Raw genomic sequence first — 25,000 nt, forward strand, 5'->3', positions numbered from 1 at the left:
CCTCTGCGAAAACTGCATTTAGCCGACGGCCGCCCACGTCTGTTCCTACTGTGTCGTCACCGCCAGAAGGCTCGTTTACGACCTGTCTGTTAGTTCACGTTGATGTATACTTGAGTCAGGCCTTGTCTGCCTCGCGCACTACCGTGTCTGTCGGTTTTCTTGCTTGACCCGATACAATTTGCTACGTACGCTACGACGGCTTGGCAGTGCGCGCGTGGAGTTTAGGTCGACGTTTTCTCGCTGCTGAGTTCATAACTCCCGAGCTGCTCTCGAAAGCAGCGATGGAAGCGGTAATAAATCGGCGGTGAGGGACGCGCCGAGTGCGGTCCATTCATCATGCACAGAGGGAGCCACGCCTCGGCGTTCCCCACAATATATTTGGCGCTTGACGAGCGACCCGCTGCCGACAATGGCAACCGAACAGCGCTGTGTGCACGTCGATTGGCGCTGCATCAATTCGCCCCCTGTGTAAGATGATCGCTCTTATGAGCTCAACGGCTGTCAGACACACTCGCGAAATGAAAGTCGCCTCCCGCGCGAAGGTTGGCGCCTGTATAATATACCGCACCGTTTGCCAGTTCCGAGTATTGACCCAGAGGGTGGCAGCTAGCGTTTTAATTTCGGTCACCTTGATGTTGGCATCATTGCTTTCATCTAAGGAGTTCGATTACAGGTCGACTATTGAACTGGTGAAAGGGAAGCACAAAAGAAAATAGCGCAATCTCACCTACAACTCAAGTGAACTGAGACCATGTGAGCCTTAGTAAATTGAATGTATGAAAAGCTTTCTTTCTTTTAAGTTGACATCAAATTTATTGCGCCCACTAGCACCCTACTGAATTCTAAAGTTATTCTCAAAGAAAGCACAATGAAGTGGTGCACTCTACGCACATATGCACACCAGTTTTCTCGGGCCTGCACGCATACGCACGTCCTACCGCACTGAAGTAACAATCACAGCATAGGAATTCCAAGTGGAGCCCTGGCCTTATGTATATAACACCATTACTTGATGGCGATGACAATGGTGATGATTCCTGGCAATGTGCTCGGAGGCCATAAAGGCCTCGACATGCATAGCGAGAGGCGGTCTTTCTTTCTTTTGAAAGGCGTAGCTTGAAACGAGAGCATCAGCCTGCCAAAATGAGTTCCTGTCACATGACACGCAGATTCGGACCTTATATAACAGAAGTTGCTTCGCACCGTGCAGAGCGCTAGCAGTGACGATGAAAGTTAAGTACAAAGGCTACAATAAGAAAAGTAAAGAGTCCCTAGTTTTCGACGAAAGCGTTATCTACAACAAACTTCCATTATTTTAGTTGTATTGCGGATGTTTTTTAAAAGACTGAACAAGTTGGGCAACAACGTCTCGGTGTGCATAAAAAAGAAAAGACATCTCAGAACGAAGGTGAATATGCCTATTAGATACATCTATTGTGCTATCTGCGAGCAGCAGTGTCTATCTTATTATATTTGCGTCATTCAGCACCACGCGGACAATACGTGCTGCGTTAATGAATGTCGGATTTCCTTTCACAGCCAACTATCATCTTTCACTGCCAAGAAACTTTATTGAACAAAGGCTCTTCAAAATAGCTCAGAACTTTTCAAAGCTTCGTTTTTATTCGCTCTTAACGGTAACAATGAGACCATACTTGAAGAGAATGCGACCATTTTCTGTGCGCAACTTCTTTGAAGAATTTTACGGAAGAGCCCGCGCATTACGATCCATGTTTCAAGCTTTTGCTCTAGCTCTTCGTTATTCTTGTCGTTAGGTTCAGTTTAATGCGCACTATTTTGTGAAGCCAGCTGGTGCTTGCACTCAGACTTTACTCAGCAGCCGGCAGATTCCTGCACTCAGAAAGGTCACAGTGAAAGATGGTGGAATGCAATAGAAGAGTTACGTGGAACTGTGGAAATGTAGCTTGCAGGCCAATCGCGTTAGAGCACACTTCACTCCTCACCACATTCCAAGATAGAACTCAAAGGACGAAAGATGATGAAAACAGGTTGGTGTACAAAAATAAAGCGAAAAAAAAGCTACTGCTCTAAAAAAAAACTCTGCTGGTTGCTCCTTTGACAAAAAAAGTTCAAAGGTGTTACATTGGTTACCGCCTCTCGAGAGAGCAGATACAATAAGCGCTCTTTAACATCCCCACGTGCCAAATTACACGGTTGCCTCGCTTCTCTGAGTATAGATTACCAGAGAGACGGTAACAGAAAACAAGCCCTATGCCTAAGAAAAGATGAAATCGATAATTTATTACCTTGTACGAAACGAGCATACATGGACGACGCGGCAGAATTTTGATTCCGCGTTATTTTGGTGTTGCCGATGCTTATGTGACAAACCGGCAGAAAGAATATTGAGGGTAATGGATCGAGGGGCTCGTTTCTTTGTCATACACAATCATACGAAGCCAACAGATAATGAAGCCAAGGAAATCATAGGGGCTATTACTTATAGTGTTTAATTGAAGTGTTGGAATTATGATATAAAATGAAATGAATTGAAGTAGACGAAGAAAGAACATGCCGCCGGTTGGGGACGCTATTGGTCGCCCTGAAAGAGCCGAAGCATAAGATGTCCTCAGTCAGCTACGCTGCGGTTGAATACGGCATCGATGTGATATGACCTTGTGCACAGTTAATTCACTGTTACTTTCCAGGGTTTGTCAAAATGCTTTGATTATATCCGCTTTCTTTTCGATGTACGGGATTCCTGAGCCATGCAGAAGAGCGGCCGGCGTCGTGCCGGAATTTCCAGAAAGCAGTAAAGCAGTGTAGTGCAGGTATAGCACATATTATAATGTACTACAGTATAATGCATTATAGCAGACAGTATTTTAGCATTATCGTAAAGTAGCGTTGCAAGCGTCAGTGCATGCATTTTTTTAAAATTCAGCACATTGCGTCACAGTATATAGTAGGCGTTTGCAGTGCAGTGTGATTTGAACACTTGAAAGAAAGTACGACGACGAAGTGCACAAAGCATTGCTTTATATTTTGGTTACTGTCGCAACGTAGCGAGGTAGTGTTGGCATAAGATACAGTTTCAGATGGCGTTCGGCTGCATGCCAAATGCTCTGAGAGAGTTGCTTCATGAGAAAAAAAAATATGCTGACTTGTTTTACTTGCTGCTATGCATAAACCAAACGAGTTCTGCAGAAACCCACAAAGTATAGGAATCTGATCTTAGGGAGGTTTGCTGTTCACCTGAACGTAAATGCAGTCATGTTTTTTTTTTAAAGAGTTGAATCGAGAGAGAAACTACACAGACGTTATCTGTCTGTCCCGCTTTATGCGGTATATAAAAGTTCCTACAATGCATTAGGAGCATTGTTCCCAAGTATTTTGGCCGCAATGGCCCTCATTTTTTGCGAGAAACTTGATCAATCGAATAAAAAACACTAATGACTCAACTCGATGCGAATGAGGCCCAGACATTTGTAAATTTCATCATTGCCTGACTATTCCGAAACATTACGTGCCGCCAAAAGCGCGACAAATTGTACGTTATCAAGTAATATGTCATTTTCACAAACTTATACGGCGATACTTTCAAGCAGCGGGATGTGAGAATTCCGAGCTTTGAACACTAATAAAATAGTCTTCGTTGCTGGAGCAGTCTTCGTTGCTGGAGCAGTCCTCGTTTTGGACAATTTGGCACTTGAACATTCGGAACATTTTTCTGCGGCCGAATAGTATCGAATAATCGCTGGTAATTAATTTAGTCATTCTATTTTGGCAGTAAGATATGATTTAAAATCCGAGAAAGGTTTTAGCGCAATATACGAGTGTTATACACACGATATACCACACTCTGCATTCAGTGTCTCAAAACTTCAAACGTGCCAGTGAGCTGTAAAAATACCAACATTATATTAATACACAAGAAGGCAGGTGTTAAAGACTTGAAGAATTACAGACCCATCAACTTATAGTCTGAGTGTTATGCAAAATATCTAAAAAGGCAATTTTAAACACGACAAGACGAAACACAAGACTTCTACAAACCTAGTGAGCAAGTCGGCTTCAGGAAGGGACACTCCACAATGGATCACAGTCGCATGATCAATCAGGTAATCGAGAAATCTGCTGAGCACAGCAAACGTCTTTATACAGCTTTCATAGACTATGAAAACGCATTCGACTCAGTAGAGATATCAACAGTCTTAGAAGCGTTACGTCATCCATATATAAATACCTTAGCTAACATCTACATACATGTAGACTCAACTCTATCGTTACCTTGCTTCTCCACAAGAACAGTAAAATCGCGGTCAACAGAGGGGTCAGACAAAGAGATACAACTTTTCCCACGCTCTTCACTGCATGCCTTGAAGAAATATTCAAACGAGTGGACTGGGAAGAAACGTGAACAAAGATTAACGGAGAGCATCTCAGCAGCCTAACATTTGCAGATGACATTGTGCTCCCCAGCAATTACGGCGACAAACTGAAAAAAAAAAGAACGATTGCAGAGCTAAACCGGGACAAAATTTAAGTAGGGTGAAAGATTAGTACACCGAAGAAAAAGGTAATGATAAATACCTTTTTGTGATAAATACCTTTGTGATAAATAGTTCACAATTGGCAACCAACCCTTGAAATCTGTGCAAGAGTTTGTATACCTAGGGCAATAACTAACAGGGGAGCGTATACCTGTGGGAAAGAAATTCACCGAAGAATAGGGATGGGCTGGAGCGTTCACAGCAGGCATACCCAAATCACGACAGGCAATCTGCAGCGGTGTCTAAAAGGATGCAATCACTGTCTAATGCCAGTTTAATATATGGAGCTGAAACATGGAGGATAACATAGAAATTCTGAGAAAATGTTAAGGACCGCACAGCACGCAATGGAAAGGAAATTAAATGGTAACATTAAGAGATCGGAAGACATCGGAATGGGCCAGACAACAAACAGGGCTAGCTGATATCCTAGCTGATATCAAGCGAAAGAAATGGACATGGACTGGCCACGTAATGCGTAGGTCAGACAACTGGTGATCAGTTAGAGCAACGCAACGGCTTCCAAGGGAAGGAAAAAGAAGCCGAGGTCGGCAGCGAGTTAGTTGGAGCGACTAAATTAAGAAGTTCGCAGGGATAGAATGGAGTGAGCTCGCGCAGGATAGGGTAAACTGGGGATCGTTGCGAGAAGCCTTCATCCTGCAGTAGACCAAACAGGCTGAGAATTACGATGATGACGACGAGTATTTATACGCCGTTGCAAAGTTTGCGCAAGTGGGGGCGATAATTGAACGAAGAGCGAAATTGGAGTGCACACCTCTCGCTTAAAAAAAAGAGAGACTTGTTCTGTTTACCTTGGAGCGACTCGAAAGAATATGATGAGCGTTAAAACGGTATAATTTGCCAATTTTCGTCTTCAAACCGCGGAAGGTTGACGCAGACACGATCATTGGCTCTGCCAAGGCCGGCACGTGCAACGGTGTAGAATTCGGCTATATATACTACAAAAGGTATACACGAAAACTTAGTGCGGCGAACTTACGCAGCTCCAAGTCAGTAAATTTCTCAAGCGGGTGCATAGGTGAACTCAAGATAGCTATTCAAGAGGGCGTTCGTGAGCGGCCGGCCTGTGGCAATTATTTCGCAGCATGAGACTCGCGGCACGGGTGGAATGATGGCGCGTGCTTCACGGCACGTCGTTGCGCGAGGGACGAAAATTGCTCGTTCGTGCTCCCGCATTTGGCTTTCGGCTCCGATCGCGCCTCGGTTTTAAATTGATTTATTCTCGGATATTGGCCCCAGAGAATACGTGCCCCTCTTCTGCGAGCTGGACTCGCGCTTGCGTAACAAGTGTCGATGGTCGCTGATGTGCGTGCGCGCGTGAGTGCCCGAGCGCATGTGTGCTCGTTTAGCGCAATGTTTTTCTTTGACCGTCGACCGCTATTCCTTTCCATACACAGGTATTTGCATCATATGTTGACATGCTGTTGGAAGAGAGCTGGGGATTAGGATTAGGTACGGGGAGGTCCGACTTTGAGACGATTAATAATAATAATAATAATAATAATAATAATAATAATAATAATAATAATAATAATAATAATAATAATAATAATAATAATAATAATAATAATAATAATAATAATAATAATGTAGGCATCTATTATGCACTTCTTTCTCATCTCTGTATTATTGTAATCATCATCACGCGTTTGCCTTTCATCATCATCGTCTTCGGGTGTGTGCTCTTGATCATCGTGGCCGTGGCGCTTGTTCACTCTCGACGTCGCGACCAAATAAACCTCGTTACGACTGAGACGCCATACGTGGTGGAGGTGACTTTACGATCCCCGGTCCTCTCCTCGCCCCGACTGCTCGCTGGAGCTTCGTTCGGGCCGCCGCTTGCACCCACCGTGCCCCAGCATGGCGCAGAACCAGCCAGCCGATGCCCATGTCGCTCCCATTGCCGCTCCCATCCCAGCGCCGCAAGCCTCACCTCTCTACGTCATCAACAACCTCCAGCGTGACCCCCCGATCTTCACCGGTCTCCGCGGAGATGACGTGGAGGACTGGATTGACAATTACGAAAGAGTAAGCGCCACTAATCTGTGGGACGATCCTCACGAGCTCCGTCACGTCTCCCTCTATCTCACGGGTGTTGCGAAGACGTGGTTCTTCAACCATGAGATTGATTTCGCCGACTGGCCAGGCTTCAAGCAGCAGCTTCGCCAAGTTTTCGGGACACCTGCCGTCCGATCCGCTCTCGCGAAGAGGACCCTCGATGCTCGCACACAACATCCCGGCGAGTCATACACATACGTCATACGTGGTGGAGGTGACTTTAGGAACATCGAGGATGTTCTTGCGCTCTGTCGGCGTGTCAACTCATCGATGACGGAGTCAGACAGACTCCGCCACATTCTGAAGGGTATAGGGCCTGTTGCCTTCAATGCCCTCGCTGCTCAGAATCCGTCTACTGTCGCTGACGTCGTCACAATGTGTCAGCGCCTCGATGAACTTGACTCCGTCCGCCTACAACCGGCCACTGTCGAACACCGTCCTACGGCGGACCGTGACCTACGCGACATGATCAGGGAGCTCATACGCGAAGAACTGCGGTCAATGGGCTTCTCCCCACCTTCACAGTCCCCTGCACAGCCTTCAGCAACGGCCTTGCGAGACATCATCAGGGAGGAACTAACATCCTTGACCTGTCCAACGCACGTCCCACCAGATGCTTCTCGCCCACCGACGTACGCGCACGTTGCTGCCGCGCCTCCCAGCAACGTGAATTCAACGTTGCCGCTACCATCGTACGCGTCGGTTGCTGCTGCGCCGCCGGTCCACCTCCGGTCGATGCCATCTGAATCTCCATCTACCCACCTGACTGCACTATCCTCCGGTGCACCGAACGCCCTCTACTACCCGCCTTGGCGTTCGTCCCGCCCAACGTGCTATTATTGCGGATATCGCGGGCATATCTCACGTTTCTGCCGCAAGCGCCAGCAGGACGAGCGTCGTGGTTACGATATGCGAGAACGTGATTTCTCCACTGGGGATTCTTACGGCCGGCGTTATTCGTCCCTTCCGCAGCGGTCTCCATCTCCGCCCGCATCGACTGACGCACGGAGTACGTACCGATCCGCAAGACGCCGATCACCTTCGCCCTTTCGTCGCTCCTCCTCTCCGCTCCGCCCTGCCTCGTTCACCACTGCCGACCGTACGGAAAACTAAGTGATGCAGTTTTTGGAGGGAAAACTGCATTCCGAAGTAGAACTGAAATTCCTCCAGCACGCCCGTTCAATATGCTTTCTGTCATAGTGGAAGGAGTTCTCGTCGATGCTTTGGTGGACACCGGTGCGACATTTTCTGTGATCCATGCTGATTTGTGTAAACGCCTCAAGAAAGTCACGACGCCTTATAATGGACCCACGCTGGTCACAGCCCAGGGGAACACCATACGTCCTTCCGCTCTTTGTACTGCCCGTGTTTTTATCGATGACATCCTTCATTACATCCAGTTTACAGTGTTAACCCAGTGCTCTCACCAGCTAATTTTAGGATGGGACTTTCTATCTTCTGCTTCGGCCGCCATTTGTTGTGGGCAACGTGTTCTACACCTTACAGACACAGACTCCATGTTAGACGACGACACCTACAAGCCACTTCGTCTGTTCGCTACGGAAGATCTCGAACTACCGCCACGTCAAGAGCGAATTGTGACCCTTACGTCTAAGGACATCGACCACGGTGATGTCCTGGTGTCCCCTTCATCCCATTGCTTTACCAAAGGCATAGCTCTTGCGTCAGGTGTGGTTCGCTTTCGCAACGGCTCCGCGCTCGTCATGGTCATGAACGCCACATCGGAGAAAATTCTCCTTCCACAGGGTACCACGGTGGCCTGCGTTGCCGATGCTGAGCCTGTAAGCGTGGCGCCACTTACACCTGCCTCTACCAACGACCCTCCAACTTCTGAGCCTGCTTCTTCCTCTCCCTTTACTGCACTCCTCAGCGATGATTTGTCCGCTACGCAGGCGCAGCAGCTGCTTGCTTTGTTAACAAAACACGCCGATTCTTTTGACGCCTACTCCTCGACGTTGGGCCAGACTACCGCTGCAGCGCATCGCATTCAGACAGAGGGAACATCTATTGTGCACCGCCGCCCATACCGCGTGTCTCTTGCTGAGCGCAAAATCATCGAAGAAAACGTCGCTGACATGCTCCAACGAGAGGTAATCCGTCCATCAGCTAGCCCCTGGTCGTCGCCTGTTGTCTTGGTCCGGAAAAAGGATGGTTCCGTGCGTTTTTGCGTTGATTACAGGGCGCTTAACAAGATCACTCGCAAGGACGTGTACCCCATGCCACGCATTGACGACGCCCTTGATTCCCTACAAGGCGCGGAATACTTTTCAAGCCTCGATTTGCGTTCAGGATATTGGCAAATTCCCATGCACGAAGATGATAAAGAAAAAACAGCGTTTGCAACTCCCGACGGACTCTACGAATTCAACGTGATGCCTTTCGGGCTCTGCAATGCACCCGCGACTTTTGAGCGCATGATCGACACCGTGCTGCGTGGCCTGAAATGGAAGACTTGCCTCTGCTACCTTGATGACATTGTCATCTTTTCATCAACATTTGCTCAGCACCTGCAACGCCTGGATGAAGTCCTAACATGCCTCGCCACCGCTGGCCTACAACTCAACACCAAGAAATGCCGTTTCGCCAGCAAATCCATCAAGGTTCTCGGTCATGTCGTGAGCAAGGACGGAATTCGCCCTGACCCTGACAAGATTGCTGCGGTCCTTCACTTCCCTCGCCCCGAAAGGCCTAAGGATTTGCGAAGTTTTCTTGGTCTCGCATCCTATTTTCGTCGTTTTATACGGAACTTCGCTTCGATGGCTGGGCCCCTGCACAAGCTACTTGCTTCCGATGTACCATTTGTCTGGTCCGACGAATGTCAATCGGCGTTTGACCTGCTGAAGGGAGCCCTCACGTCAGACCCTGTACTATGCCATTTTGATGAGACCGCACCGACTCTCCTGCACACAGACGCTAGCGGCCGCGGTATAGGTGCTGTTCTTCTCCAACGCGACGACTCTTCCCGCGAGAGAGTCGTTGCATACGCTAGTCGCGTACTGACCCCTTCAGAGAAGAACTATACGATCACTGAGCAGGAGTGCCTGGCTGTGGTTTGGTCAGTACAGAAATTTCGCCCTTATCTGCACGGCCGTCATTTCACCATCGTTACGGACCACCACGCCTTATGCTGGCTTTCTACACTAAAGAACCTCTCCGGACGCTTGGGTCGGTGGTTTCTACGTGTCCAACAGTATGATTTCGACATCATTTACAAGTCTGGCAAAAAACATCAAGACGCCGACGCTCTTTCTCGTTGCCCACTACCTACCGCTCCGCTCGACGCTCCCGCAACCGTTTTCGACAACACCTGCTCGGACGAACCTTCTAGTTCAGTTACCTCGCTCGCCTCGATGGACTAGCTACTAGCCGATGACGATCAACCATTCAGCTCTCGCCAGCTGGCTGACCCGTATACTGCCGGCGCATTATAGATCACCTCTCTGCAGCATCCCGTCCACCTAACGCGCGGCTTCGTCGTCAACTCTCGCAATTTAAGCTGGAGAATGGTGTTCTGTATCGTCACATTTACCACCCTGACGGTCAACTCTGGGTGCCCGTTTTACCACGCTCTCTTCGACATCATGTTCTTAACGCCTTTCACGACGATTTGACAGCTGGCCATCTTGGCTTCCACAAAACCCACGAGCGCATTCGAAGCCGTTTTTATTGGCCTGGCCTTTCAACCAGCGTAGCAAGGTACGTAGGTTCCTGCTCTTCTTGCCAGCGTCGCAAACTTCCGACATCTGCTCCTGCCGGCCGATTACAGCCAATTCCGTGCCCCACAACACCATTAGAGGTCGTAGGTGTCGACCTATATGGGCCTCTTCCCGTCACTGGCGCTGGAAATCGATGGATAGTGACTGCCGTGGACCACCTCACGCGCTATGCTGAGACGACTTCAGTGATTACTGGTTCAGCTTCGGAAGTTGCTGACTTCGTCCTTCACGCCATAATTCTGCGTCATGGTGCTCCCAGAGTACTCCTGAGCGACCGTGGAAGGGAATTCTTATCACAACTGTTAAGTGAAGTCCTACGCGCTTCTGGCACTACACACAAGACAGCGTCTAGCTACCATCCTCAAACCAACGGCCTGACCGAAAGATTTCATCGAACCCTTGCCGATATGATCGCCGTCTACATTCAACCCGACCACAAAAACTGGGATAAACTGCTACCATTTCTCACTTTCGCCTACAACACGGCCGTTCAACGCACAACCGGCTACTCACCGTTTTATCTCGTTTACGGGCGTTCGCCTACATTTTTTCTCGACGTTTCTTTCTTCACCTGCAATGGCCATTCATCCCCGACTTCTTCCGAAGAATATATTTCGAGACTTGCGCAGTGTCGCCAGCGCGCTCGCATGAACACACAAGCCACGCAACAAGCCAGGAAGCTCGTCTACGACACATCTCATCGCGTTGTCGCCTTCCGACCTGGTGACGAGGTGTTGCTTTTGACACCACTTCGCACACCTGGTCTGTGTGACAAGTTCCAGCCTTACCGCAGTACCGAGATTGTTCACGTTTCTCGGATGAAGCACTTCACGCGACGTTCCTCGTCGCCTTGACTTGCAGCGGCCAGGCTGGCCGCTTCCACGTGGGGGGAATTAGTGTAGGCATCTATTATGCACTTCTTCCTCATCTCTGTATTATTGTAATCATCATCACGCGTTTGCCTTTCATCATCATCGTCTTCGGGTGTGTGCTCTTGATCATCGTGGCCGTGGCGCTTGTTCACTCTCGACGTCGCGACCAAATAAACCTCGTTACGACTGAGACGTCATAATAATAATAATAATAATAATAATAATAATAATAATAATAATAATAATAATAATAATAATAATAATAATAATAATAATAATAAACTGAGGCCGATACAACGACATAGTTAAAGCTGGGCAGAAGGAATGTATGAATTTGTCACCTGCCGTAAGTAGCGTGGCCCTGCCCGCAACAACTTCAAAGGGACGGGCACCTTCCCTGGATCCACGCATGTTGAAGATACGGTCGCGAAAGACAGCGATTTCTTATACTGCAATCTATAAGTTCTCTTACACGTTTTATTTACTGCAAGACAGCAGTGTACAGAAGTGGAGGCTTACTCTTTCCACCCTATGCGAGCTAGAGTCTACTTCAAGCTTAGAGCAGTCGGTGGCCCGCTCCAACGTCGGGTCTTTTATAGGACGTGAGAAAAAGGAGGCATCGTGCGCCACCAACCACACGCGCCTTGTGTACTCACTGGGCGCCGGCTTGAAGGTGTATACTGCCTTGAAGCCCGTGTACTCGATGCTGGCGTCCGAGGAGAACTTGAGCCACAGGTGGCGTCCCTCGGACTGCACGGGCTTGGGGAAGGTTTCGCCGCAGAGCCGCGCCTCGAGTGGCGAGTAGGCGTACGCGCCGTTTCGGATCTCCAGGTAGTCGAACTCGCACGTGGGCGACTCTTCCAGGTGGAAGCGGTCGCGGAAGTCCAGGCGCACCATGTGGTTGTAGGGGGCGCGAATGACTCGCGTGCACTCGGTGTTGTTCGGATAGTGGTTGGTGCCGTTGTACAGCGGCGAGTACAGCTCCTGGCGCACCTTGTCGCCCTCGGTGAAGTTGTGGCAGATGCGCGCGCGCTCCACCTCGTCCAGCTCGCCCCACTTGAAGCTCTTGATCTCTTTGCCTGCGCAGGCGGCATCAGACAGTTCATTTTCATCGCGAGCATTAAACTCGTGTTACAGCGCGAAAACTCAAGGAAGGGACGACGCAAGAGACAGAGTGAGAAGAGGGCTGACTTCTAAACATCTGTTCTACTAACGATACCAGGTGTATATGTACACGTACAAAGCACCAGCAGGAAAGGTAAGAAAAAAAAGCAAAACATAAGGACAGAACGACATGATTCAGCTTGAAATGCACAAGGTGATATCGCCATATGGTCCTAATCACCAACCTCCTAAAAAGCTTAGCGCATCTTTGGTCAATGCAAGCGATGGCACATCCCTCTCCCGCTCGAGCATGCCAGCGCTTGCATGCGCACTGATGTTACTGACTGCGTGCTACAAGGAAGTATTAAATACGCTTAACTGGCAAGAAATGGCGGTAACAATGAACAGGATATTTCTCAGCAACCCGTGGCTTGCATATGACAAAGTTCTGTTCAGAAACGCTCAAGGTCAACGGCACCTAATTTTTTTTCGTTTTTATTAATAGTCGAGGACCTCATCGGCAACCTCCTTGGATATGGGAAGGCCACCAGGTTGATTTTCAGTGGCTACCTGAATCAGTGGCAATGATTCCGCCGACAACGCGGCTCGAAAATCCCATCAAGAAGCGCACGCCGTCCCAGTTCCGCTTTCAAGGACAGACGCTGCAAGGCAGCTTCGTCACCTGGCAAGTAGTCTTTGTCTGACGGAGTGGAACACGCCAAGCATAAGACATACGAGACTCCATCAAATAAGAGGGACAAGAGGAAGGCAGAGGGGTTAACCAGATGGTAGAATCCGGTATGCTACCCTGCACTGTGGTGGGGAAATATGGGATTGGTAATAAACCCCTTCTCTGCAACTCCGACCTCCATCCAGACTTTATCGACGCTTCTTTGTCTGCTTTAATTGGGGGTTGCCTTCACGAAGGCATACGCAGCATTAATTGGAGTGACCGACAGTGAGTGCGAGGTCTGCGGCACTGAAGAAGACATAGACCATTTGTTATGCCACTGCCTTAGATTTGCCTCTGATAGATAAACACTTTCTGACGCGTTGCAACGACTGGACGATCGGTTGCTGTCCATGCAGGTGCTTTACTGGAGCACCATCCCCATCGCTCGTCGGCCCACAAGGCAGTTAAAGCACTTTTGTGCTTTTTAAGGACGACGGGCCTCTGTGAGTGCCTTTGATTTATGTAGCGCAACCCACACGTACGCGTCAGAGAATTTATTAAGGCAAAAGTCTTGGATGCCTCCTCAAACGCGAAAATCGGGCGTCGGCGGCGTCAACACGAGTGATGCAAAAAATCATCACGCGATGACGTCACCACAGGACGTCATCATGATGTCGCAGATCGTCAAAATTTGTGACGTCATTGTGACGTCACCATCACGCGACGTCACATGGTGATGTCATCACATGCGATTGTCGCTTGGTGGAAGGTGAGCCGATCACGGAGGCAGTGCCAAACTGAGGTGCAGAAAGCTTGCAATGCCACTGATCCTGGAGGCAGTGCAAAAACAGGTTAGGTGCACAAAGCTTTCGGAAGGGGGCGAGGGAGAATCAATACATCGACTCAGAAGAAAAAGAATGTAGCTTTCGCCTTCGAGTCGTCTTAGGCGCATGCACAAGGGACCCTGCGAGCTTTTCGTTCATTTCTTCTTTCCTTACTCTTCCTCTCTCTGTCAGCTTCTTATTTCCCTGTCCTTCAGCGTAGGCTAGCCAACCGGAATCTTTTCTGGTTAACCTCTCTGCCTTCTGCCTCTCTGTTTCCTCCTGGTGAGATAATAAGTCCAGTGAGATAACAAGAGTTCAAGAGTGGTAATGGAGCCCCTGAGGCAGTTGCCGAGTATGTTTGCCAACGTTTAAACGGCGAACAAAAGAAATTACGGACATGAGAGACGAGATGAGAGCCTGTCGTCTTTCGCGTCTGTCACATTCGTCTTCTGTTTGCGCAGTTCTTAATGCGTATCACCAGCTTGCGTAAATAATTATTCTAGTATGTTTATCCAGACTGAGTAACCACAGGGAAATCAAATCACAGTGAGCAAATTTCCAGACGTATAAAAATTTATTACAGTGAATTTTTCAGGTACTTTATTATGAACGGCAGTGGACACTTATAGTTGGAAATGCCAACTTAAAAGTATAATCACCACGTTCCTCCAGTATTACGGCAATGGGGCTGAAATTTTGAATATAACATACAAGCTTAAGAAAAAACAAATGAACGGTGATCAACGATGAAAGGAAAAATGGCACGTGTAATGACAAGAGAAGAGAACGCGACAGTATCGAGCAGAAACGAAACGCGCGTATGTTTTAGTTGAGGTTAAGTAAGACGTGGTGTTGGCCCTCGTCATATATATGCATAAAGCAGATTACCGGCAGTCTGATAAAAAGTTAGGGTGGATGGAAAGTAAAAAGTTACACCATTTCCCGCGAAAGGGGACCATGAGGCGATGCGGAGCCGGAGCACTTGCACGATCGCGTTCCGTTGGCGTTCGTTGGGCGTGCTACCGACCTCGCGTCGTGGAACGCGAAGAGGAACGCTACGCGCGTCTTGTCTTCCCTCTAGCCTGGCCGTTAATTCTCACAGGGCGAGGGGGGAACGCGGTCGACAGGCGTGCGAGAGGGGGGCAGCGTAGGAGAGGAGAGAGAGGGGGAGGGGACGCGCATGCGTGGCGCTGCGCAGGAGAGAATTTCGGCATGTCTAGCCCGCGTTTCAGAGGAAGAGTGGAAAGGGGGAGGGTAAGTGGAGAGGGGAGATGGGAAGTGGAGAGGGGTGTGGAGAGGGGGATGGGTGAGGGTGAGTGGATAGGGTATGCGCATGCGCAGTAAGGGTGGTCACGCCGCACACCACCACCACCGGATTGAACTCCGCCATAAGATACTTCGCATCTAAAAAAAAGACACGGTTGAAGTCTGCATAGATTTAGATGATGAGCTCAGAGCTCAATAAATTTGCAGGCGTAAGACGGAGTCATCCGATTAGTGACATACATGGGCCTGCAGTGACCATTTAACTGGCTGAAAATGACGACAACGACTTTAAAAGATCACATAAACAGCCGGGGTGTCACTGCGCGGCGATAAAGTCAACCGTACAACTAACAACCGCCCGCATCCTCCAGTCGTAGCAGGAGTCTGTTGCACCGTCATTTGTTCTGATGGATACACACGAACGAGTGCAACTAGTTGCAGCGTTCCGCCCTAATGCACCTCAATACCGTGGCCACTGCTCGTGCGACTAGAACTGACGTCTAGGGCTATATTCTCGATTGATCACTGTCACGATTATCATGCTCAGCGCGCGCCCATTGGCTAAGCCGTAGTGGTGGTGTGCCAGTCGCTCCAGGGCGGCTTATAGCCAGATATCACAGACGTGCGCACGGGGGAGGGGGGGGGGGGGGCGCCCGCCCCCCTAGTCAACTAAGAGGGGGTGTGGCGCAAAGTTTGCCCTATGTCCCATATTACATAGCAGAAGAGCGAAATTATCTCCAATGGGTGATCAATCGAGAATAGAGGTCCTGACCTTGCGTTTGACCGTGTTATTTAGCTAGAGCTCCAAGTACACAGCAAGTGAGTACAAAAGCTGCCGAATAGTCGATGGGCCCCTGGACGAAGTGTTTCACCTATAGTAACTAAGCATCCTTATTTTATTAAAGTTGTTCCTCTTTCTCTATCACTGGAAAAAAGGAAGGGGACAAAGTACATATTAGGAGGTCAAAAAAAAAGAAACTGAGATAAGTTAGAAAGTGCATTTACCACGCCCAGAGTCGCACGCCACCTTGCACACATCTAATAGATAAATTACCAAAACACGTGCATAAGGCGAAGTGCAAGTTGCAAATGGCAAGAGCGTGAGTAAGGAAATATCACGGGAGTTAGGCAGAGCGGTAGAAGCTACTGTGATGTTTGAAGTGCACATGCGTATTTTCTGCGGCGCGTATAACATGCTGGGAGCACAAGCTCAGTGGTGTCTTTCAGCCTGAAGATTATGCAGAACGTTCTTTTCTGCACGCAGGGCAAAAAACACTGATATACACACGCACTCGCAGATAACCGCGTCAAATTCATTTTTATCTTTACTAAAACGTTAAATCCTGAAGTTCAGTCGGCAAATGGTCACGGCAACTGGCCCTATTAGACAAAACATGCGCCAACGTTTTCGCTACTAGGATGGATTGTTAATCGCGCAGTACACCACACAAACTATTGTCAGTTTCACCGTACCGCGGGATCAAATCCCGGCTGCGGCGACCGCATTTGCTTGAGGCCCGAAAATGCTTGAGGCCCGAGTACTTATATTTAGGCGCACGTTAAAGAACCCCAGGTGGTCGAAATTTCCGGAGCCCTCCACTACGGCGTCCCCCATAATCATATCGTGGTTTCGGACGTTAAACCCCAACAACTATTATTATTATTATTATGAGTTTCACAGTACCTAAACATGAACCGATATTGTCGCTGTTTTTCACCACACACTACACGCCACAACAGACGCGGTACGTTAGCGAAGACGATGCCGCTTTTCCTCGCACAGACCACCACGTGGGTTCACTTTCCCAACACAAACAGCCAGTCAACATAGCTAATTTTTATCATGCAGGTTACCGCTGACCCATATGTTCTCTGGCACATACCGCAACTCATCTAGCTAACGATAAGACGATCGTAGAGATTCAAGAACAAAAAAAAAAAGAACGAAACGTTTTTACGTGGCTCACTTCTTCACCAAGCATTGCGCGACTCTACCACGCCGAGCTGGCAGCGATGGTGTTTTGCCAACCACGTCCACCACACGTGCGTCGGTGGCGCCCCTCAGTGACGTAGCTGGCGCTCTGTGACGTACCTCGGAGAGATCTATTGATACACTCGAATGCAAATGTAATCGGTTCACATTCGCTCTCACAATGTATCATCACGCTATGCGATTCGGATATTTTCGCGGTATTTCTTAAATTCCTTGTTATAATTGTTGTCTTGTCGCTGTCCCTCGAGTTATGGACTACAGCGCCACCTATTTGGGATGCTGTATACTGTCTATAGTTTCATTATTTCGCACATGCTCACGCGACATTTGCCTTTTTATGTACCGTTTCATTTTATACAAAAGCGAACAAAATATCAATGCCCCTTACGGACTCCGCAATTTACAGATTAGAACTTTCTTGGTACAAATATCCACAGGTGACGCATCTTATGTCCACAGCAGTATAACCGACTTTCAATTAACCTTGACTTGCATAAGCCTGCAAAGTTTCTAATCTCGCCACACCGACTGCCATTCTCGACTGCGTTTCTATGTCTTCGGCACCTATTTTAAGGCATCATTCTGTTATTTACTTCGTGCATTACGTGACCTTTGCAGCAAAAGCTTTTACTCTTACACCCAGATAGGATATAGGCTACAGCCGTCTGTTCTCTGATCCGTGCTGCCGTCTTCCTGTCCCATAACGTTACACCTGTCGTTTCACGTACCATCGCTCGCTGCATGGTTCCTGTTGCTTCTCCAAGATCCTTTATTATCCGCCAAACCTCGGCCCCGTAGGTTGTTTGGGAGCCTGCTGGCTTTGTATCACGGTAGTTACAGTTTCGCGCCTTATGTGATTCAAAGTAAAAAAAAAAGGTGCCCTGATTACTTCACTGCGTCAATCTATACTGATTAACACTGACTATCTTCACCCATCTCCCTACTCCATCTTGAACAGAGTGCCTTGCAACATGCTGCTGTATAAATAGCTTAAAAATTGTAGTGGAGCGGTATACGTACGGCAACATTGAGAAAATATAATTTAGCAGATATTTCCATTTCTTGAACAGTAAAAGCGCAGTATTAACTTCTATATGCCATCCGAAGGAACAGACAGTGAAGCTAATTAAAGCTTAGGGGATTGACAGAGAGCAAGAGCGCGCGCGAGAAATGAACATATGTATAAAAGAACACCGGGAAAGACGTTCAAATAGGTCACTTGAACGAAGGAATTTGAATGGCGCCTTTATCGACCTTCTGACGTGAAGCCGGCATTCCGAGATCGTGTGGCTAATGGAAAACGGCTGGCAGCCAAAGCGAGCCGGTGCGGTGGCGGGAAACTGCCTTTGTGTGCTGCTGCGAGGACACTGACAAAGGACGTGCTCGATAGTCTCCTCGCTGCGGCAATAGTCACAGCAAGCACTATCAGCAATTCCGAGGCGGCAATCAAAAGTTGTCGCAAAGGAAGCGAACAGAAAGGCAGAAAGCAGGAAGGTTAACCAGAATAGTGTCCGGTTGGCTACCCTACGCTGGGGTAGTGGGAAAGAGGAGTGGAAAGATAATAAGGAGAAGAGGAACGGTAAGACGGAAATGAGCAGTAAATGCGCTGACGCGTGGGTTGCACCGCTGGCGCTCGCCCGGGCCCGTCGTCCTCAAGAGACACAAAAGTGCCTTCAACTGGACCGGCAAGCGACGGGAACAGCAGCATCTGCACGGATTCGTCGCAACGTGTCAGAAAGTCTTTTGTCTTTCAGAGGCAAAACGAGGACAGTGGCATAACAAATGGTCTATGTTTTCTTCGGACGACACAGCATCATGTGACCACTGCGGTAGTGATGAAACTATTCAACATATTCTGTGCGACTGCCCACAGTACTGTTCACAGAGACAGTCACTTTGCAACGCGCTCGATAAGTTGGACGACCGCACTCTGTCGGAAGAAAGAATCCTGCGCCATCGACCGGACCAAACGTCGCAGAAAAAGGCAGTGCAAGCGCATGCGCTTTCTGCGTTCAACCGGTCTCTCAGAACGGCTCTGACTGGAACGTCTTGCGTGTGTGTGCATGTGTGCGTGTTTTTTTTTTTTAGTTTTCATTTTATCTCTTTCTCTCTCTGTCCTCTTTCCTACCCCTATTTCCCCACCCCTGTGCAGGGTAGCAAACCGGTCACTCGCGCCAGGTTAACCTCCCTGCGTTTCCTTTTCATCTATTTCTCTCTCTCTATGTTTTCTTCGACGCCACAGACCTCGCGTGCTGCACTGCAGGTCACTCCAATTAATGTCGCGTATGCCTTCGTTGGTCAGCAAAGGAACACTTGTTGCCGTTCGATGTAGCACAGAGGGGACACGAAATCTGAGGCATGGGTTCATATTTCGTTGACGATGCGAGATAGATTTGGTGTCAACGCTGACATTGACGCCATACTTCGTTGACGAGATACCTTAGAACATGTGTACAGTCGGAGTCAAAAGTTACTATCTCTGAGGAAAATTAGTATGTCTGAGAATACTTTGAATTTCCCAGCAATTGCCCAGCACAGGTTGTTAGCACGTTTCAGAACAGACCGGAAATCTAAATTCAAGGCTGCCTGGGAAGCAGCGGAAATATTCAGCTTTCTCTTGTGCCTCGTGGTCCCTAAACCTTTGACGCTGACTGTACGTTCTTGTCTCTGGCGACGCAGAAAACCCTCCGACTTTCGGATTTATCTAATGCCACAAAAGGAAATAAAGATTACGAGAAAGACCCACTAATTAGGCCGGCGATGCAGACCGCGGTCGCGTGCACCGTACACGCTTGCGCGAGTACGAGCCCCCCTCGACATGAGTTCGTATATATTTGCCCTCGGCTTTCTATGCACGGCTACCCGTGCAAGCCCAACTTACGAAGCCGGCATCGTTTTACCAGCGTTTTCTTAGTCAACAGCATTTGCCGACAACGTTCAAACACAGAAAAACAAACAAACCAAAACAAGACAAAAAAAAAAAAACCCGAAGCAAAATCGACGGCTCGGAAAATCGCGCCTCTGACTTCTGAGGCGGACAAGCAAGAGCCGTGATTTATACCTGTTTCGACGCAAATCCACCTCGGCGCATGGTGAGACGCTTGCCCAAGCGCTACCAGAGAAACGGAAGAAAGAAATATGAGATAATAAGAAGAAAAAACGAGGAAAAAGTATCTTGCTTGGCTGCCTGTTTGCGCATGGCTGCATACCGCGAGCAGTTTGTTTTGTGTGCGCCGACTCCTTTTCAATTTCGTGAAAAGTTCCTTCCTTCTCCTCTAATTTCAGCCCTCCTCCCCTCCCCCCCTTTTTTTCTGCAGCTCCTGATTCTCCCACTTTTCTTGACATTCCCACAGCATCGTCATTCCATTTTTTTAGAGCTTTTCGTGCCGCGTTCGACTGATTCCAAGGAGGTCGCTAACACGCTGAATAGCGAAGCATGGGCGCGGAGGGAGCCCCCTTGGCGTTTTGGCATCCGTTGTGAAAACGTACCTCTACGCGCGTTGACGCAACGGAGACGCCGTGCACGTCTGTACATACAACCGCTGCAGGCACAGAGACAAAATGCGCGGGTGCCCGGGCTTGCAAGGCGGACTCGCGCTCGCACGGATGACTGGTCGTGGAAGGCAGGCTTCGCGCTGGAGGAATGTAAACGCCAACGGGCGCCCATCAGCGACGGAGCCTTGTTTGCTCACGCTGAGATGCGGGCGAAGAAGGAACGGAGAGGCAAAAATAAAGAGGGCACAAATTAAAAAAAAAAAGCATATTGTACATATTCACCCGTCGAGGACGTAGGCGAAATAAAATCGGAGGATTGAGTTGCGGGCGCATTCAGCGCCAAAGCCACCGGATGGTTTTATTTGAAAGCGTCTGGGCCACGCGAATCCGCTTGGTGTGGTGCGTATACGCACACGTATAGGCGCGCACACACGCACGCACGCAGCGTGCACGGAGAAGGCCCAGCGAGCGCGCCAAGCGCGAGCGGCCGATCACACAGTCGGCAGCGGCAGATTACAGGCACCGTTTTATTTGTGAGCCTCGTTTCCGACCGTGCGTCGGGCGCAAGACTGCGGAAGCTTACTCGCAATCGTATCGACCAAAATAACAAGGACGGCCCTGGCGCGATTGAACGAAGAATGCTTAAAAAGAGGAAGGAAAGAAAGAAAGACGCAGGCTCGACAGCGATGGCCAGGAAAAGGAGTTAGCGAATCGCACGGAGCGGGAAGCCGGCGCTGTAGGCTGGAGAACGAGATGGACGCCTGGCTTGCTTCGATAACGGTCTTTGAACGAGTTCTAGCAAATTGGCTCTGCCCTTGGGCCGTTTTTCATGGCACTTTCGCTTGTTACCTTCCCGAGCTTATAATGTTATTGTAGGCAACCGTAGTCTTGTTTTGCGGCGCAGATAACGAGACGGCTGGCGCTCGTACTCCGTATACGTGGCCCCCCTCGCGCCTCGAGGACTGACCGCTCCATTCTGGCGAGCGGAGGGTGCAGCTGTAAAGGATGAGCTCTTTTGTTCCCAACCAATTTGTTACTAGATGGTGCGGCCACTTGTGTTCCATTAGTGGAATGAAAAAGAAATGGGCGGGCGAAGGCTCGCGCCCGGGAAACAGTTAAGTATTATGTTTCCTTATCGACGAAAATGCCTCGCGGACATATAGAAACTGCTTCATTTGGTAGTGATCGCCGAGTGCTTTAAGCGCGTCCGGCGGAGGCGCGAAAGGAGTCTTTACGAGCACTTTGTCTCAACGGACCTCCGGCGTAGCCGTAAGTGGCCGCTCGAAGCATGTCGGCTTGCCGACGGCGAAGATGAGCCTGAACACTCCGTCAGGCCTCGAAGTGATTCTCTCACTCGCGCGCGCGCGGCTCTCGGAGCATGTGCATTGTTTTCAGCACTTTGTTGGTTGCACAGCACCTGCGTCGGTCGGTGTGTCGTATTTATTTGTTCATTTATTTACACTCTTCTCCCTAACACCTTGCTGCATTACATTCCAGGCTGCGAAGAAAAAAAAAATGACGGCGGGGATGAGTTGCACGGAACCACAGCTTGCACTGCGGTGATCACGTGTGCCAAGAAAGAAACAGCCTCCTTCAACCGTCTCTTAGTCTTGCTTCCAATTATTTTGCACTTCTCGAGCTATAGAACCTATAGAGGCAGATCCGTCGTGTTTTCTTCCTTGTAATGTCGCATCCCTAGAAAGAAAACTGCACTAAGCAAGCTTTAATCATGCAGAAATAAGGGTAAGGTAGGCTCAGGATCGCGAAGATCAGTACGGTGAGCTCTCAGCCGTAAGTGATTAATTAATTAATTTTTAGGGTATTGCGCGCCGGAACCTTTACATGATTATGAGGCACGCCGAAGTGGGGTATTCCGGACTAATATTGAACACCTTTTTTTTTGCATTTCGCCCTAATCGAAATATGGCCGCCGTTGCCTGGAATGGAACCCACGCCCTCGAGCTTAGCAACGCGACACCTTAGCCGCTAAGCTACCACTCCAGGCTGAAGTAAGAGAAAGAACGGAGTCCTGTTACACTGTGAGCAAAATCAAAAGAAAAGGAAAAGTTCAAACTATAAGGAAGTGTACATTACAGTGGAAACTCGGCCTACTCGGAAATGCTTCGTTATTACAATCCACTGGGTAGGTTGTCCGGTGACAGTATTGGCGCTCTGCCTCGTATGAACGTGCGCGAACGGGAAACACTATAAAGTTGTGGCTAAGCGCCCAGTTTGCCGTCGAGTGCGTGACCGGTTCGCCGATCAGGACGCGCTCTGAGAGTCCTCTCCACCCTCGTCACCGAGCAAATTCTGTCCCACACCGTAAAACCCACAAAAAGGTGAGAAGCACAAAATAAATGTGCCTTTCTCGGGTGGTGAGACCTGTACTGTCAACACAAGCTGAAACCCGATGCCAAAATAGATCAGAATTCGCTTTCGCGTGTGTACGCACCCCCCTCTCCCCCTTCCCCCGTGTTCTCCTATTACCACTGCGTGCGAAAATGGCGCTATTCAGGGCTCCAAGCTGAGATTTTCGTCCGCACAGCGTGTTTAGCGACCGCTCACGATCGGTTGCCATTTTCAAGTAGTAACACGTTATAAAGAGCTGTCTTCACTGATTATCCACCCGTCTATACTGCTGTTTGTGTTTTTAGAAGTCCTGATTTGGTGAATTGCTCTAGCTTAGCAAGGATATAAACGAGAGAAAGAAGGAGGAAGAACAAAGAAAAAAGAAATAATTGCTTCGAGTATCCTAATTTCGAGCGAGACTCCTATGGTAAAGAAAACGGTGTCTACCACGACGTGCTCTTCCGCCATTACAGTGCAGGAGCCTCGAGCACACTGCCGGAAGCGTTTCCGTATCGAAGTCGTGTTAAGTGACGTGACAATTAGTTCCTCCCGCCTATTTCGTTCTCGCTCTCGATATGCGCTGCCTAGCGCGAGGCGTGGCGCTTCTCGTGGTCTTTCTCGCGGCTGTAAGACTCGGAATCAAGGAGACACCGTAGAATGAAAGGACCGGAAATGGCACCTACGCCATCTCGAACCGAGTTCTTCAAGGGTCTCCTTTGGCGGGAAAGTGCGCAGGCTAGCAGTAAAAGAGGGCTGGAAAAAAAGAAACGGGGACAGAAGAGCAGGCAGGTGGAGCAGCGTGGGCGACCAGGGTGGAGCCGCACGGTTGACGCAAAAAGCAGGAGCAAGAGGAGCCGATGGCGACGAGGGAAACGAAACAATAAAAAGTCGAGGAGAGCAGTGCGCCGCGAAGGGGCGGAAAGATGGTCTCGGGTGAAAGGAACAGAAACGGAAGACAACTGCGCACGGGAGAGTCGCCGAAAGCAAAACGCGTTGCAGATGCAATCTAGAAAGGCGGTCCAACAGCGAACAAGAAGCGGGACGCAACCAACAGAGAAAAGAAAGAAAGAAAAGCGGGAGCAGTCCAATATGGCGACTCCCTGGAGAGCCGTCCGGAGTCGGCTGCGTTCGCTTGCCGCGCGCCTGAACTTTTACCAGCGAAAACGAGTCGGGCGCGAAACGCCCCCTCTCGACGACTTTTCCTTCAATCCTTTTTCTTGCGCTGTACTTGCCACGTCTTCGCTCTTCCTTCTGGCACGCAATGGTCGCCACCGAGAAGACGATGGGAGTGTGACTCCCTTCATGAAGCGTCGAAAACACAAAGGCCAGCGAGAGCCCGAAATGCCGAGAAACGTAGGTACCAAATCGGAGATAGAGAAAAAAGAGACGGAGTACAGGCGGCAACGAGCGACAGGGAAGGGAGCGATGCAGACAGGAAAATAAAGGATAAAAGCGGGCGAAAACAATTTCATTTGGACGTGTTAAAAGTCAGGAGCCCGACGGCGGCGCTACGGATCACGGCAGGCCCGTTGGCGCGTGACGGCGTGGTAATTGTGCGCACACTGACTTGCGCCCGGCCGTGCGACGCTTTGCGTCGCCGGAAAACAGTGGTACGCACACGCGCCCTGCTCGACATGATCGCTTTACGGGCTTCTATGTTCTGTGCGACCCTAACCGCACCATGGCACGTCTCTTCTTCCGCCGCGCGATGCCACTAAGCTATTATTAATGCTTACCGTTTACCACATCATCGACTATTTCGTGTGCGCTTATAAAACGACGTTGGCTCGTTGCAGTTCTGTTTTCCGCACGCAGTGCTTCTTCACAGTTCACTTGTGTACGGATATTGCTCAATTAGTTGGTTTTAGTTTCTACGAAGCGCCGAGAACAGTGCGACGGACGCGCGCAAAACGAAAGACACACTTTTAGTTTTGCGTACGCGGTATTCCCGCGCTGAATTTGGAAAGTTCTTCGTTTCTGAGCGCCACTTGCGGTGTCCAGCCACCTCTGCTAGTAATATGTCCGATACAGCGATTAACTGGTGTATGCTGTCAATAACAGTTTGAGCGTAAGAACATTCTTGCCATTAAGCGG

At 49.2% G+C, this 25,000-nt stretch overlaps 1 protein-coding gene across 1 annotated transcript in view; it reads right to left on the reverse strand.

Moving 5' to 3' along the window:
- LOC119372721 (neuropilin and tolloid-like protein 2) overlaps nucleotides 1-25,000 on the reverse strand; it is a 333,508-nt gene that overhangs the window by 49,595 nt on the left and 258,913 nt on the right. The window contains exon 3 of the mRNA XM_037643153.2: nucleotides 11,859-12,281. Within this exon, the coding sequence (XP_037499081.1) occupies nucleotides 11,859-12,281 (423 nt within the window). The remainder of the gene's footprint in view (nucleotides 1-11,858; nucleotides 12,282-25,000) is intronic.

Source organism: Rhipicephalus sanguineus, chromosome 1 (genome assembly GCF_013339695.2).
Source record: "Rhipicephalus sanguineus isolate Rsan-2018 chromosome 1, BIME_Rsan_1.4, whole genome shotgun sequence".
NCBI lineage: Eukaryota > Metazoa > Arthropoda > Arachnida > Ixodida > Ixodidae > Rhipicephalus > Rhipicephalus sanguineus.